This window comes from Nyctereutes procyonoides, unplaced genomic scaffold (genome assembly GCF_905146905.1).
Source record: "Nyctereutes procyonoides isolate TBG_1078 unplaced genomic scaffold, NYPRO_anot_genome, whole genome shotgun sequence".
NCBI lineage: Eukaryota > Metazoa > Chordata > Mammalia > Carnivora > Canidae > Nyctereutes > Nyctereutes procyonoides.
The window spans coordinates 33,476,312-33,491,594 of NW_026575082.1; the positions used below are offsets into that span (position 1 = coordinate 33,476,312).

A 15,283-nucleotide genomic window follows, 5' to 3' on the forward strand; every position below is an offset into this window, starting at 1 on the left:
TGAGAAGATATCACAAAACCCAATTCCTTTTCCTCCTCTCATTTGTTCATTCATCTGTAAATTTTTTTTAGAGTGCTTCACTTTGTTCTGTTATATATTCATTACATATTCAACAGGAGTTCAAGTATGTCCAGTGATCTAACAACATGACAAGTGTAGTTAAAAAATAAAAAAAGCACTTCCTGATATCATGAATTTTGGTTAATGAAAATTATTTCTTGAAGTTTCAGAATAATATGGTGTCCTTAAAAGAGCCAAATCAATATTTTCTTGGTGTGAAAGCTTTACTAACAAATAAATCCTCTGAAAATTCTCTGTATATACTTTATTGAGTATACTATTGAAATATATTACTTTAAACTTATAATCTTTGGAGGTATTATCGATATTAAAATCATAAAAACTGAGAGAAGATTTCTGAATTTAGGACTTTTGAAAGGACTAGTTGCAATGTTGATTAAAATACTCATAAAGGATTTTTTAAATTGTCTGTAGCTAGTTTTCCTGGATATATTTGGTCTTTGTAGAAGCATATGGAAATGCATATTTAATTTCACAGTATTTTGCAAATCATGCCCCCTTCAGAATAACTTGCAAAGAAGAAATGCTTCCATATGCTAGAAGATGGTTTGTCTATTATGCTGAGAGTAAAGAAAGACATGTATTCAACAACAAAATTTTAAAAAGTGTTTTTTGGGGCATGGGAGATTATGAAAGTAAAGAAAGATCACATGGACAGTGTTGCTGTACTCAAAAAAATTAGAATTAATTTATAATCAGTTTTCAAGCAATTGTATTGAATGTGTAAAGATGAATTCTCAGAAGGATCACAGGCTCTAAGAAAGAAAGAAAGAAAGAAAGAAAGAAAGAAAGAAAGAAAGAAAGAAAGAAAAAGGGACATTTTCTGGCTAAGTTTCCCTGGCTTGTAGCAGACTTGTAACAAATCTTCTGAGATCTGGGCCAAAGCTGATTGGACAGAGATTGGAGCAAGGTGAACTATCTATACATGAACTAGTCATGACAAAGAGGGACCTCAACTCTGGAGAAAAGGATCATTTCCTGCCAATCAAATCTTCTCCTTTGGCACTGAGTAAAAACATATAAACAAAGAAGAAAAAGAAAACAGATCGCATGAGTTCAGATCTTTGTTCTGGACAATGTATTATAAGAGTTCTTATCATCTGTAGTTAGCCCAGCCCAGTCTTGGAAGCACCAGGACTCAGTGGGTCTGATATGTGACCAACAAGGTCCCCATGCTGCTCCATACAGCAGGTATACTGTATCGTGGCCGCTTTGACAATCTTCAAGAGCCAGATAGCTACATACATGTTTCTCTGTTTCTCAATAAGATCAGATAAAAGTTTAGCAATGGTTCTTCATAGCTAATATTAAAAAACAACAATGACAACAAAAAAAACCCTTGCAGATTCCAAAGGTCACTTGAGGGGCAAAAATTGAAGTGATTAAAACAAGAGTTTATTCTCTTTGACAAGTTTTATTTTTGGTGTCTGAAAGGTTCATTGGCCTCATATATCTTCAGAGACATGAGACTGCAATTTTAGAAGAGAAAATAAATTTTGAGATTTCAAAGGACTCCAATTTTCCCAAATTAATGATATTGTCATCATTATCTGAGAGCAGTGATTTGCAAGGAACAATGGCTTTATTATATCTCTTTATACTGAAAATTACTATTTTGGCTTTCCTTTAAGAGCCAGGATTACTTTATCTCCTGAGTTGAAAAGAAATCAGATTATTTACTGAATTTATTTTTAATCATGATCACACCTCAGAGTATAAAAGTTATTTTTATGATCACAGCTTAAATTCAAAACGCAGAAAAATCATCTAGATGATTTTGCATAGTAAAAATTGTCAAGCCAAAAAAATGAGGGATCCTTTTAGAGATACTAATCTAAAATGGTTTCTGGGGGCACTTGGGTGGCTCAGTGGTTGAGCATCTGCTTTTGGCTCAGGTCGTGATCCCAGGGTCCTTGGATTGAGTCCCATATCTGGCTTCCCGTGGGAAACCTGCTTCTCCTCTGCCTAGGTCTCTGCCCCTCTCTCTGTTGTCTCTCATGAATAAATAAAATCTTAAAAAAATAAAATAAAATAGTTTCTGAATGAAGAGAGGTCTAGGTTATATGCCGTGATTTCATAGATGAGATTTCTTCTTCAATCAATGTGCCATTTTTGGATGTGCCATCCTCTCAGTGAGGATTTGGGGACTGGGACTTAGGACAGGTATTACCTATTCCATGAGTATGAGGGTGCAACAAACTTGATTTCACTACTGTTTATAATTTATAAAATATTGTAGAATAGGGATAAAGAGCAATTTTACAATAATAGGCAGACTTTTAAATGTTAATTCAATAACTCCGATTCCATAAAAATTCTAGTAAAAAGTATAAGAAGGAAATGATCACTTGACATATCCCTTTAAGAAATGTCATTTAAGTAATTCTTTCTTCTTCTTTATACTTCTTAAATTTACGAAACTAACCAAGTGAAATCCTTCTCATAGGCAACAATTTCAGCTTTCAAAGTAACAGTAAATTTATTCACTTAGTTAACATAGCCTTCCATTGAGCAGAGGATTTGTAACTGTAAATTTCCCCACCACCTTGCTCAAGCTTTTCCAAAGCACCAAGTTAAAGACATTTATCCCTCTACTGCTTCTATGGCTATGTTTGAGAAGTCATCTAGCAATTATTAAGAAGTTGCCTTGTGGCATATATTCTGACTTGGATTACCTGTCACTTAAATCATTTATTCAGTTACTAAAATAATCTCCCCAAGACTATAAATTAAAATCACAGGCAATATCTTATATTCACTTCCTTTTTTTAATTCTTTTTTATTCTTTTTTTTTTTATTCACTTCCATCTGTAGAAGTTACTTGCACAAAAATATGTGTTGGTTATATTTATTCATATCTTCCTAATGGACTCAGGATCATTCTCTTTAGATGACAAAGAAATGAGTTCCTTAGGAAGGATACTTTTGTTGGAATAAGATAAAATGGAAGTTTCACTATATTTAATTCCTGAGCTTAGAAAGATATATAAGTATATTGGAAGTCTTCATTATTTGATGACCAATGGAATATTGGAAAAAGTCCATTTAAAATAAAATCCAATTTAAACCAATAACCATATTTTTATAGTAATTAATGGAAAAAAATTAAATTTGAGATCCTCTTAAAAAGTAAATTTAGTTATGTAAAAATTAACTTGTAATTTGGCTAGTATTACGTGCTAATCATTAAAAAGAATAAATAATAAGTCAAATATTGATTTTTTTGGTGTATTTTTAAAAGTGTTAAGATAGTAAAATACAATCCCTTTCATATTACATTTAACTTTTTCAGCATGATCATAGAAATGATCATTTTTATAAAAATTTTTGAAGCATTCATCATTTCCTTTTAATCTCTGATATTCAAGTCATTTGCTTTTGAAGTACCATGTCTAATTTCCTCTACTTCATCTGTTCTTGGTTCTAACTCTGACAGATTCTCATTGTCCATAATTTTGTGATTCAGCAGTTCTTCAGTATCACTTGCATCAGGAAATCCTGAATCTCTTGAAAAATTTCACTTTACAATCCATTTTCAGTATGTTTTCACTGTGTTATCAGATATTTTTAATATTCTATAATCAGCAAAAGACCAAGACTTGTTATAATAATTCATAGAGATAGATGCTAATGCTAATTGGGAAAGGGTATTCAGTAAGGGCTAAGTTTAAAATGTGTAGTTCATTCGGGAATATTTCCTATTATTACAATCTTTGCTTTCCTACTTTATCTTCAGGAACTGGTTTAATGGTTTGGTAATCAGAAACTCTTGTAAGTGGCGATCATTAAAATAAGGGCTAAAATGTAAGGAAGTGGTAAAGCTGGAAGTGCAAATCAGTGTCCTCTACAAGTATCTATTGTTGGAATCATGTCTATGGATAAGATATTTCTGGGCTCGGGAACCAAGGGTTGAGGCATTGAGAGAATCAATGAAAAAGTGAAAGAGTAAACTTTGTAAAATATAGAAGAATCATCACATAAATTGGAGCAGAAGCAGGAGAAAATGGTGCACTGGAAGCTTAGAGCTGTGGAATGGAAACTTCAAAGACAAAGGAGATGGCCAAGGGTATCTAATATGGGTGAGAGGTCAAAAAGTTGTGGCTGACAAGTCATCCATGTTAATACTAAACACTGAACATAAGAAACAGGCTGAATGGGTAGAACAGATGCCCTGGGAGGTGGAAGTCACATTTCAACTAGAAATCCTGTGAAAAGTCTGAGAAATCCATTGATATTGGTCTATCACATTGTAAAGGACCTGGAGCCTTACACCGTGCTGGTGTGACTTACTTTTCCTTATTCTTTAGGCTTTCACAAGGATACTTTATGCAGATACTAGACAAGGATGTGATAAGTAACAAGTCTGAAAGGATCACTAGGAAGCCAAAACAAGGTTTAAATTATAGATAAGCTTTGGATGATGGCATCCTTCAACATTGCCTGGAAAAGTATGGAGAATCAATATATCAAGTCAGCATTCCCCGGAACAAATGTGCATTAGATGATCTCCCCACATAACATTAATTGTACAGTTGGGCCAAGCATGGCATGAGCTTATAATTTTTTAGTTGTTTTACTAAATTTTCTTCAGACCTTTTTTTATCCTTAGACTTTCCTGAATATTGTTTGGCATGTCTTCTTCTTTAAGTTGCCAATTAAAATAAAATAATAATTTACATTTCTGAGTTCTAAAATTTGTCTAGCCATGCATTGAAGTTGACTAGCCTTCTTGGCTGGTTCTTTTTAACCTGGAGATTACTTATTACAATAAAGGAAATGATTCAAGCCCTTAATAAGGCCTTAAAAATGACATCTCTATCTATAGGTTTTTATCAAGCACCTCAAACTGATTATGGAAATCTATTGACATGATATGAAATTCTAGCATTTTCATAAAAATTTTCAGCAGGCCTCATTCTTGGTCACTCAAAATATTTAAAGCATTTCAAGGGATCAAATACATTGGGGTATCTGGAAGTTTATTTTGCCAGCATGGAAAGTGAAAAATAGCAATTTTCTAGTTTGTATGGTTTCACTGGATGGGGTAAAAAAGTAAGGGACAGAAGGAATCATAATAACTCATATAATCCACTCCTGCTCTTATCCTAGAGTCTCTCAAAAGAAAAATAAAAGTGAGTGTGTGTGTGTGTGTGTGTGTGTGTGTGTGTGTGTGTGTCAGGGGGTGTGTTGAATTACAGTCTATGAGCTCTTATAGAAGAATCATTTCATGAGCTTCAGATATTTTTGAATCCCATAAAATCAAAAAGTTAAGTATTTATCTAAAGTATACCAGAAAGATCAACATTTATAAGGTTTTAAAAATCAAAGTATTCAAGCAATTTTTTTAGTGATACATTTCTGATCTTCAAATGCTTACAATTAATATATTTCCTTTTTTATCTCAGACCAATAATTATTGGTTTTATAGACTCAATTGAAGTCAGGCCTGAAGGAAAAACAACAACAACAAATGGCATTTAGTCACAACCAGTTCTAATTTAGAATAATTCTTAGGTACAGACAAAGTTTAGAAGATGACACTGGAATGAGAAAAGGTGATGATAAACTAGGACAAGGTCAAATTTTAGTTGAGAATAACAGCTTGAGTTATGATGCTTAATGCAGTGGATCGACTATGGCCTGTACTCTTTCTCTTTATTGGCAAAAGTTTCCTGGAAAAAGTCTTAGGTCATCTGTTTGAACAATGGCCAAAATGCCTATTTAAACAAAAAAAAAAAAAAAAAAAAGGAGAAGAAGAAGAAGTGAAATTCTTGGTACAGGTATAATATACCAGTTGCCAATGGAAACATATAAAATATACTTCAAAGTTACACACTGAATACTAAATTTAGAATGCAGGGTTGCATATCCTGGGAACCACTCTCTACACCTGGTGGGTCACTTACTCCCATAATGCCCTTCTTCCCCACCCTTGATGAAAATTTAGGCATTCTGTTTAACCACACAGTTAGAATGCCCCTAATCTTAACTTTGACCTTCATCCTGTTTTACTTCCTTATTGAAGGCTTTGACTACACAATTATTGAACTATAAACATATAGTCAAATAACATAAAAGAAAAACTAATTTAAATATGTGTAATATAAAAACTCTTAAGAAAGAATAAACTGGACCATGAAAAGAAATGCCATTTGTATACTATTTATTTGAAATAACAGGCTTAGCCACTAGATGTCACCCTTTAAAAAAGCAAGAGTTTACTTCACAGTTTGTTACATCAACAGTAGTTACGTTCCCCTATTGGGTAGAAGTTGGCACCATTGGAATCAGTCACTCCGACATGATATAAAAAGAATCTTTAACAACAAGCAAACAAACAACACCAACTGGTGTTTCCTGTAAAGGGGGCTTCATGAGTCAAAGCTGATTGGAGTCCTGTCAGTCTCCAAAGCCAGATGGTTAAAATACAACAACAGATAATAACATGTAATTTTTCAAAAAAGTTAAAAGCACGGCTCTGGTACAAATATGAAATGAAGATCCATAAAGATCTCACTCAATTCAATTGATGAGGAACCAGGAAGATGGTAAAAGCTGTACAAGAGAGAATTCAAGAAATGGGGACTTGCATGGCCTGTTTCTCAAAGGCCTGCTGAAATGCACTTGGTAGTGGATACTAAACTGTTCAATGTCCTCAAGGTCCCAAACCATAACCTCTGAGGTTATGTTTCCTCCTTGACAGAAATATCTCTATGAGTCAAAAGTCTCCCAGTTAACGTACAACTCTACAGTGAAGCAACACAGCATTCAGCCTACGTGGATGGCCCACATATGATGCTTCTGTCACTGTGCTTAGTACTCTATGTGCACCATCCATCCTATCTTATTCTCAGAATCATTGCCTTTGAGGTAGATGCTGCCATTATCTGTATTTCAAGGCTAGAACACTGAGAGATCAAGGAACATTCTTCAGGGTATAGACCAGCAAGTGATCAAGTAGTAATGTGATGCTATATAGTCTTTCTCCCCGGACCAAGGATTTAACACATACGATGTCCTGGAAGATGTTGGGATTCTGCAGGATGAAGCACACATGAGCTCATGACAACCCCTTCACCCTTTCCTGTGCTTCATCCATGAAGGACAAATAATGACAAAAGAAGTCTCAAGTGCAATAAACATAGGCTGTGAGATCAGAGCTTAATGGCTAATGCTTACATTCTCAACAATTTGTGTAGATTACTTACATATCCCCCTACCACTCCACTGGCCTGTCTTTGGGTTGATATAATATATCAGATCCTCTATTACAATATAAACAAGTGAAGAGTGGGAAGTGGTCAGTAGGGAGTCTTCACACAAAAGCGAGCAATATCTTATGTACTGTCTACATGGAAAACAATTACACTAGGTAAAACACTGTCAGCGGGGTTGGCTAAAAATGAAAAAGAGAGCTTTTAAAATATGCGTGGTATTCCTATAACATAATAATGCTTTATATTCTTTTCAGAGATCTAGGGACACGGGGAGAAATGTAATGTACTGACAGTAGATTTGTGGAAGACGTCTGCCCAACCCAATACCCGTCTAAAGAAAATGGTCTATTTAATTTTAAAACTTTAAAATCTTGAAGAAATTTTAGACATGATTAAATGAACTGTAGAAAATCATCTTAAATTTCTTGGATTTATATGCGTAGAATCTCAGAAATGGGAGGTGCTCCAAGTTTTATTACTAATTCAGCTTCAATTCTTGTAAAGATTACACCACTCAGCCAGTGGCTGAGAAGATTCAGAAAACTAATCAAACATTATTATATTACCTATTATGAGTCTAGACAGTCTCCTCATCACACATACTCTGATATAACAACTATGAAAGGAGCTTTTTCAGAATATTACTTCTGTATCTCCATACCAGATAAAAACAAACTTACAAGTTCCCCAGTCAAATAAAAATGTATAAATTTGTTAATATATCACATTTGCATTTATACTTGCTCTAAAAAATGAAAAAGTTATATAAAGTAGAAAAGTATTGCTTTTTATGCAATCACTCTGTGTTGTTCAGTGTTCAGCTTCTTCAGTTTTCATGGATTATAAAATCTTTGAGGACAGAAGATAATCTTCACAAGACCATCATATAGTGTTTCTAGCTTTAAAGGTAGATGTAATTTTAATAATAACATACCACATTTAAGGCTCTATTAGGCACAGCTCTGGTTGCCTTTGATTTATTCATCAATGTGAGGAATCTGAAATTTTCTGAAGTCTAATTTTTGAACAAAAATAAGTCGTCTCTTTACATTAAACCATCTGCTCTACATGATTACAGTGACTCATTTTTAGCATTGAAGCTTTCCTTTTTGTGATTAAATTTCTCGTTCAACCAATTGAACTCTTTGAAAGGCATTTCTTTTTTTTTTGAAAGGCATTTCTTTCTGAGAAAGTACATCATTGTTAATAGAGTAGTGATATAATTATAATCAATCCAGATCCTTATTGGCTAGCACCTTAATGAACTCATGTAAATCTAGAATTAATGCACATTAATTTATTCATCACCAAAGAAGAATCTGAAGATGGTACTCACGCAGGTTTAATTCTATAGGCGTGCTTTTCATGGACAAAGGCACCAGCAAGACCTCCTGCTCCTGAGTTTAAATACTGAATTGAAAATAAATTAAGTTGTCTGAGCATATGACAAAAATAAACAATGAAATCATTTGACTTTTTTTTGTCATGAAACCAACTTTTGACCAGTCCCAAATATGTGATTATGTGAGCTTTTATAATAAAACAGAATTTTGCATTACCTTTTTCAACAAAAAACAAAAACAAAAACAAATAAGCATAGCATTATTAACTGAGACTAAATACCCAAATACATGCTACTTTTTTGGCCCGATTTTGCCCCAACTAATAGATAACAGTTCCAATGAAGTCTATCTAACTTTAAAGCTTATTCATAAAAAATATTTAAATAATAGTAAAGTATCATATTTTAAAAACACCTAAGTTAAAATAAAATTGCTTTCATTTTCATGATCTCTGTCAATTAAATTGTCTTCAAATGACAATATCAAGTTGATTCCATAAGAATTATCTTTACAAAGAAGAAATTTCACTATATAGCAACAAAATACTAAGAACCTAATCAATTTGAATTAAGTTCTAAGGGTAGAACTTTGTCCCCAAACTTCCCAACTTTTCTATAGCAGCCAGGTAATTCAAGAAATAAATACTCTATTGTAAATGGAAATATCTGACTTTAAGTAATTATTATACTATTCTATCATATGACTTTATAATTAACTAAAATCAGAAAAAGCAGTAATGAAAGATATGGAGGAAAGTAACTCCAATAGTTAAAACTGGTCACTGATCCAGTTTTTCACTTGAATCAATGTCAATGTGTGATAAAGGATGTAAATATATTAAGTAATTTGTACCTTGTAGGAGCACCAGCAGGCAAAATCAACTCCCCAGTCATGTAAGTGGAGTTCAACATTTCCAACTGCATGTGCTAGATCAAAGCCAACGAAACAACCCTGGGGAAGAACATGAGAACAAGTTTTGAATTTGCTTAATGATTAGAAATAGTAAGTATAAATATCTCTGAGAAAATCTCTGACAAACTGCTGAACTATAAATATAGTTTATTTACCCTTTGGTGCAGTGGTTCACAATGTGTGAACCACAAAACACTGGGCAGTCCCAGGATCCTTTCAGGTTGAATTAATTTTCATACTATGAAGACATTCTTTGCCTTCTTCACTGTGTTGACATTTGCACTGATAATGCAAAAGCAGTTATGGGAAAACTGCTGGCATGTTAGTGCAATCCAAGGCAGTGGCACCAAATTACACCAGCAGTCGTTGCAGGTCAAAACCATTTAGTTACAGGGGGAAATAACAAGACAATTTTACTTAAGAATCTCCTTGAGAAAGCTGTAAAAATGCTAAATTTGTTTTAAATCTCAATGCTTGAATTCTCATATTTTTAAAGTTTAATGTGGGAAGCATGCAAAAGACATCTGACCATATTCTTAAGTGAGATGGTTGCCTCAAAATAATGCACTCATGAAATTAAGTTGCAAGCTGAACTAACCACTTTTACTGCATAGAGAGCCATTTTTGCATCAAAGAAGAACTGAAAGAGGACAGTTAACTCATACTTTGGGTGTTTGACATTCTTTTGAAAATAAATGAAGTGAGTCTGTCAATTCAAGGAAAACAATCCACAATATTTGTTGCCTATGAAAAAAGAAGTTTCCAAGAGCAATTAGGATTTTGCAAATTTGCACCCGCTTTTATGAGTATGGCCATTTCCCAACATTTAGAGATATTTCTGATACATTTAGTAATAATATATAATTTTTTAAATAGTATATAATGAAATACATAGATATATTTGGAAAATGTGTACTAATATTTTTCAAACAACCAATGTTTGATGTTATATATCAAGCACAGATTAAAGATCTATTCAAAGTGCAAAACCAAAAAAAAAAAAAAAAACAAAGTGCAAAACTAAACAATGGATTTTAATAGAACAAAGTATAGAAAGCTCAGTAATTTGGTTTCACATTGCATACCACAATTTGTCAATTATTCATACTGTATCAAACAATATTCACAATAAACTGAAAAGCCAATAAACTACTCCTGTGTTTTCTATCTTCATGAGGAGTGATTTTCTTCATATGCTTCATGAAGAAAAAAAAAAACAAGAGATTGAATACAAAAGCAGATATGAAAAACCAGCTGTCTTCTATTAAGCCAAACAATGCAGAGATTTGCCAAACATACAACATTCTTTTTGTTTTAGAAAATATAGCTTTGTTTCCTTAACAGCATATGATTTATGTTAATATGTAATGTGTTTGTTGATGCTCTAAATAAGTGAACGAATGAATAAGTAAATAAACATCTTTAATTACAAGTATAGTAAATATAAACACAGGATCAAAGCCTCTATGAGGTCCTCAATGATTTTTTAGAGTAAAAGATTTTCCTTGGCAAAAATTTTGAGAACCCTTGCTTTTGTGTATCCTACTAACCTGCTGGAGTTAATAGTAGTTTTTAGTTTTGCACTAAACTCCACATCATGCCCATATTTAATGTAATTAACTCAAGTAAATACATGCTATGATAAATTGCCTTAATGATTCCCATTCTTTGTTTCTCCTTGTACCCATTTCCATTGCCATGTAATTTTTCCATTCTTCCCACTGTGAATATGGTACAATTCTCTGTCCCTGGGATTAGCCAGGTGACTTATTTTGACGAAAGGAGTGTTAGCACATGTAATACAAGTAGAGACTCTAAAGGACTCGAGTGATTAGACTAGGCCTGCTCTCTTGCCCTCTGCCATCTCTGTGACAAGGACCTGCTTAGCCAATCTGCTGGCTCCGATGAAGGATGGAGGAAATGTGGATCAAAGGCATCCTCACCTGAGCTCAGCTTGGATCAGCTACTCTCTCCATCTCTCTTTAGTTGGCCAATGATGCATGAGAGAGTTCAGTTGAGACTAGCAGGATCTCTACAACTAAGTATTGCCTGGATCAGCTGCCACAAAGATGATCAAATAAAAATGATGCTATTTATGACCCTACACTGTGTTCTCCCTATACATTGACTTGAGATCCTAATAGCCTCTTGACTGTCTGACTCTATTCTCTTTTATTTACTTGTTCATACGGTCCAAGTGTTTTGCATGTCTGCCTAGTAGAATTCACTGTTTTTGAAACTAATCCTTTGTTTCCATCAAGTTCCCACAAGGACAACCTGAAGGAATAAATGATATTATCCAAATTACATCCAAGTTGTAACTTTTCACTTTAAAGGTTTATCATCAAAACCTTTACTTTTCTGTAAATCAAAATGTTACAAATTTTACTTCAAGAATATAATGATTCATTCCATATTAAGACAATTTTGCATATAAACATGAATTAAAAAAAAAATCCCTGATCATTAAATAGGGGTGATAGTTGACTCTGCAAAAATGCTTTACCTGTGAGCTCTTCTATCTTTAGTTTTCTAAGTGCATAAATTATAATTACAGTTTTAAAACTTTAGATTTCTTGCAACATTGAAGAAACACATCTATTGATTGAAATTTTTGAAGTAAATAATTGCAGAGGGACCTATTTTAGATTGTTCTAACACCTCTTAAGAATAATTAACCTCTGGGCAGCCCAGGTGGCTCAGCAGTTTAGTGAGGCCTTCAGCCCAGGGCCTGATCCTGGAGACCCGGGATCGAGTCCCATATCAGGCTCCCTGCGTGGAGCCTGCTTCTTCCTCTGCCTGTGTCTCTGCCTCTCTCTCTTTCTGTGTCTCTCAAGAATAAATAAGTAAAATCTTAAAAAAAAAAAGAACAACTAACCTCAAATTGCTATTATAGGTACTTTCCCTAAACAAAGGGATGCAAACTATGACCAGTTTTTAATAAAGTTGTACTTAAACAAAACTAGTCTCATTTGCTTAAATATTGTCTATGACAACAGCTGCAAGCAAAATTGAGTAGTTTCAGCAGAGACTGTATGGGTCACAAAATCAAAAATAACTATCTTGCCCATTACAGAAAAGATTTGCTGGCCCCAAACTTATAGCATTAGTCTCATAAAGAAAACTCAATATATTAAAGAGTCAATTAGAAACCTTACCCATTATAATGTGGCCAGAACTAGTATCTCATAGAAGAAAAGTTCTTACCAGTATTATATACCTGATTCTTATTTTTGGGAGGAGAGGGAAGTTGGATTCATATTTTGTCTCTCACAGGAAAAAAGAAGAGCAATACATGTCATAAAAATATGACAGATGTTCCATGCTAACAGAAGTTTTAAGAGTGATAAAAAAGAAAGACAATTAATCTCTATCAAGATTTAGAGATTATCCAATCCCGGGTTTGCAGACTAGTGTTTAGGTTCAGTACACACACACACACACACACACACTCACAAATTTGTTTGTATTTTAAGATATTTTAATATTGAAATTCAATTTGGAAAACATATAAAGGTTCTGATTTTGAAATCCTGCCTTGAGGTCTTGCCAACATTTCTAATAAAGGCAATGATTTATTTTTTGCAAAAAAATATTTACAACTCAATCTTTCTCTGTTTTTAAAACTCAACTTAGAAATCTTAAGGACTAGAAAAGTCACCATTTTTATTTTATTATCAATTATTTATAAAGAATGGCACAATGAAGAAACCATGAAACTTCAACCTATCATATCCCATTATTAAAAGTCCTGTAGTCACATCTGTGTTACCACATAAATCACTTGAGGCTCTTACAATATGTTTTTATGTATGTACAATTATTTCCCCATGGGTGACAGAAACATAAATTATTAAAATGTAACTGCTTTGAGGAAAGGACCAGAAGTTATAAACTTGAATGAGATCTCCACAAAGTGATTTTACAAAAGTTTCACTAGATGGCAGCATCTTAAAAATAAAGGAAAAACTAACACCTCCTAAACCTCTCTACAGTCATCCAGTTAATATTTTCATTATTTTACCTCTTAAGAGTAAGTAGAAAAACAATATGAATAGGCAAAAACAGAAACTCCACATCTGCGATCTACTTTATATATTTTTAAAATAAAAATCAAATATTTTTCAACAGATTTTTATTAACAATATCAGTAAGAGCTCATAAGCATATTGACACAACCACATACAAGCACAGCAATGGGCCACCACCTAGTCACCTTGCTTTGTAGTCAATCCCCAGACCACTGCGCTAATCTTCTAACCACCCTGAATACTTACTTCCAGCCTGCTTTCTTCCAATGAGATTCTTAAATCATACTTTTTAATATAAGACTCCCTGCTTCCATTTAAAGAACCCCTTTAGCTTCAGAATGTACCTCACTTTCCTTGGTACAACTTTTAAAGACCTTTATGACCTGGTCCTTGGCAGTTTTCATGTCTCAGGTGCCCCTTACCTACCTTCCTTTATCTGCACAAACGTTTCTCTGTCTCAGGTATTCTTTCCCTCCTCATTTTGCATGGGTAGCTCAGGTTTTGATACTAAGGTAACTACCATGAAATATTCTTTTGTCAAACTGTCTTTTCTATTTCATCAATAGCTCTATTTGCATAGATCTCTTGTGGCAATTTTCCAATCTTACTGTCTTCTGCTTTTACATAATATGAACTTAAATAGTTGTTAAATTAAGAAGTAAATGAATAAAAGCATACAATTATCAATAAATATTCTCTAAATTAATATTAAATTTTAAAAGAATATTATTTGAGGGCCTTTGTTCCTATTGCAGTTTTATGGCATAAGCAATTTGTTCAGACTTGGCATCTTTTAAAATGAAGTTTCTTAGACAATTAATAGTAGTTAAAAATATGTTCAAAATCCCTCTCAATAAAATAAGGAATGTCATGTGTTTTTCCCTCACCATCTTCACTTGCACAATACTAACATTTTTTAAACTGGTGGAATAATATGCAAAGGGTCTGTTTTGAGATTTCCAGGTGAAAGGGTAGCTAGCTTACTGTCTCTCAGGTTTGATTCATTATTTGTCTATTTATTAAGATGAAACATGGAATAATACAGCTTAGTCTTTTTCCTGACAACCTTATTGATCCATTCTAATGGGTTGGCTTTAGACTGATATAAGTTTGCTTCTTCTTCACCAAAAAAAAAAAAAAAAAATCTTATCAATTATGAAGACCATCAGTAAGTAGCAGATTTGGTAATTATATAAGATAAGGTATTTGAGGATATACATAGAGTTGATAGTCAACTGGTATGCATTGGTAGGCTCATATAATTGCTAAAGTAATAAGAAACTTTAGGTAAGTAAATAACATTTATCTTGAGCTACTTGAATAATCACTCATAGTTGTAGGTTCCATGATCCCTGAGAGATCCTTGCAGGAGGTGCTTGACAGCCAGCTTGTGGCCATTCATCCATACCAGTTTCTGAATGTTCCCTGTACAGTGCATGTCCAAACACCAGTGGATGCCCTTGGCAGTGGAACTGGAATCATGGTGGGTAAATAACAGATGCCTAGGGGATCCCTGGGTAGCTCAGCGGTTTGGCACCTGCCTTTGGCCCAGGGCGGGATCCTAGAGTCCCGGGATCGACTCCCGCGTCAGGCTCCTGGCATGGAGCCTGCTTCTCCCTGCTCCTGTGTCTCTGCTTCTCTCTCTCTCTGTCTGTCTATCATAAATAAATAAATAAATAAATAAATCTTTAAAAAAATA

General features: G+C 33.7%; 1 protein-coding gene across 2 annotated transcripts in view; it reads right to left on the reverse strand.

The window, feature by feature from the left end:
- Positions 1-15,283, reverse strand: part of LOC129514433 (kynureninase) — a 113,841-nt gene that overhangs the window by 32,178 nt on the left and 66,380 nt on the right. For both annotated transcript variants that reach the window (XM_055332998.1, XM_055332997.1), the window contains 2 exons: positions 9,494-9,592; positions 8,635-8,708 (listed from right to left, as the gene is read on the reverse strand). In XM_055332998.1, coding sequence (XP_055188973.1) covers positions 8,635-8,708; positions 9,494-9,592 — 173 coding nt within the window. The remainder of the gene's footprint in view (positions 1-8,634; positions 8,709-9,493; positions 9,593-15,283) is intronic.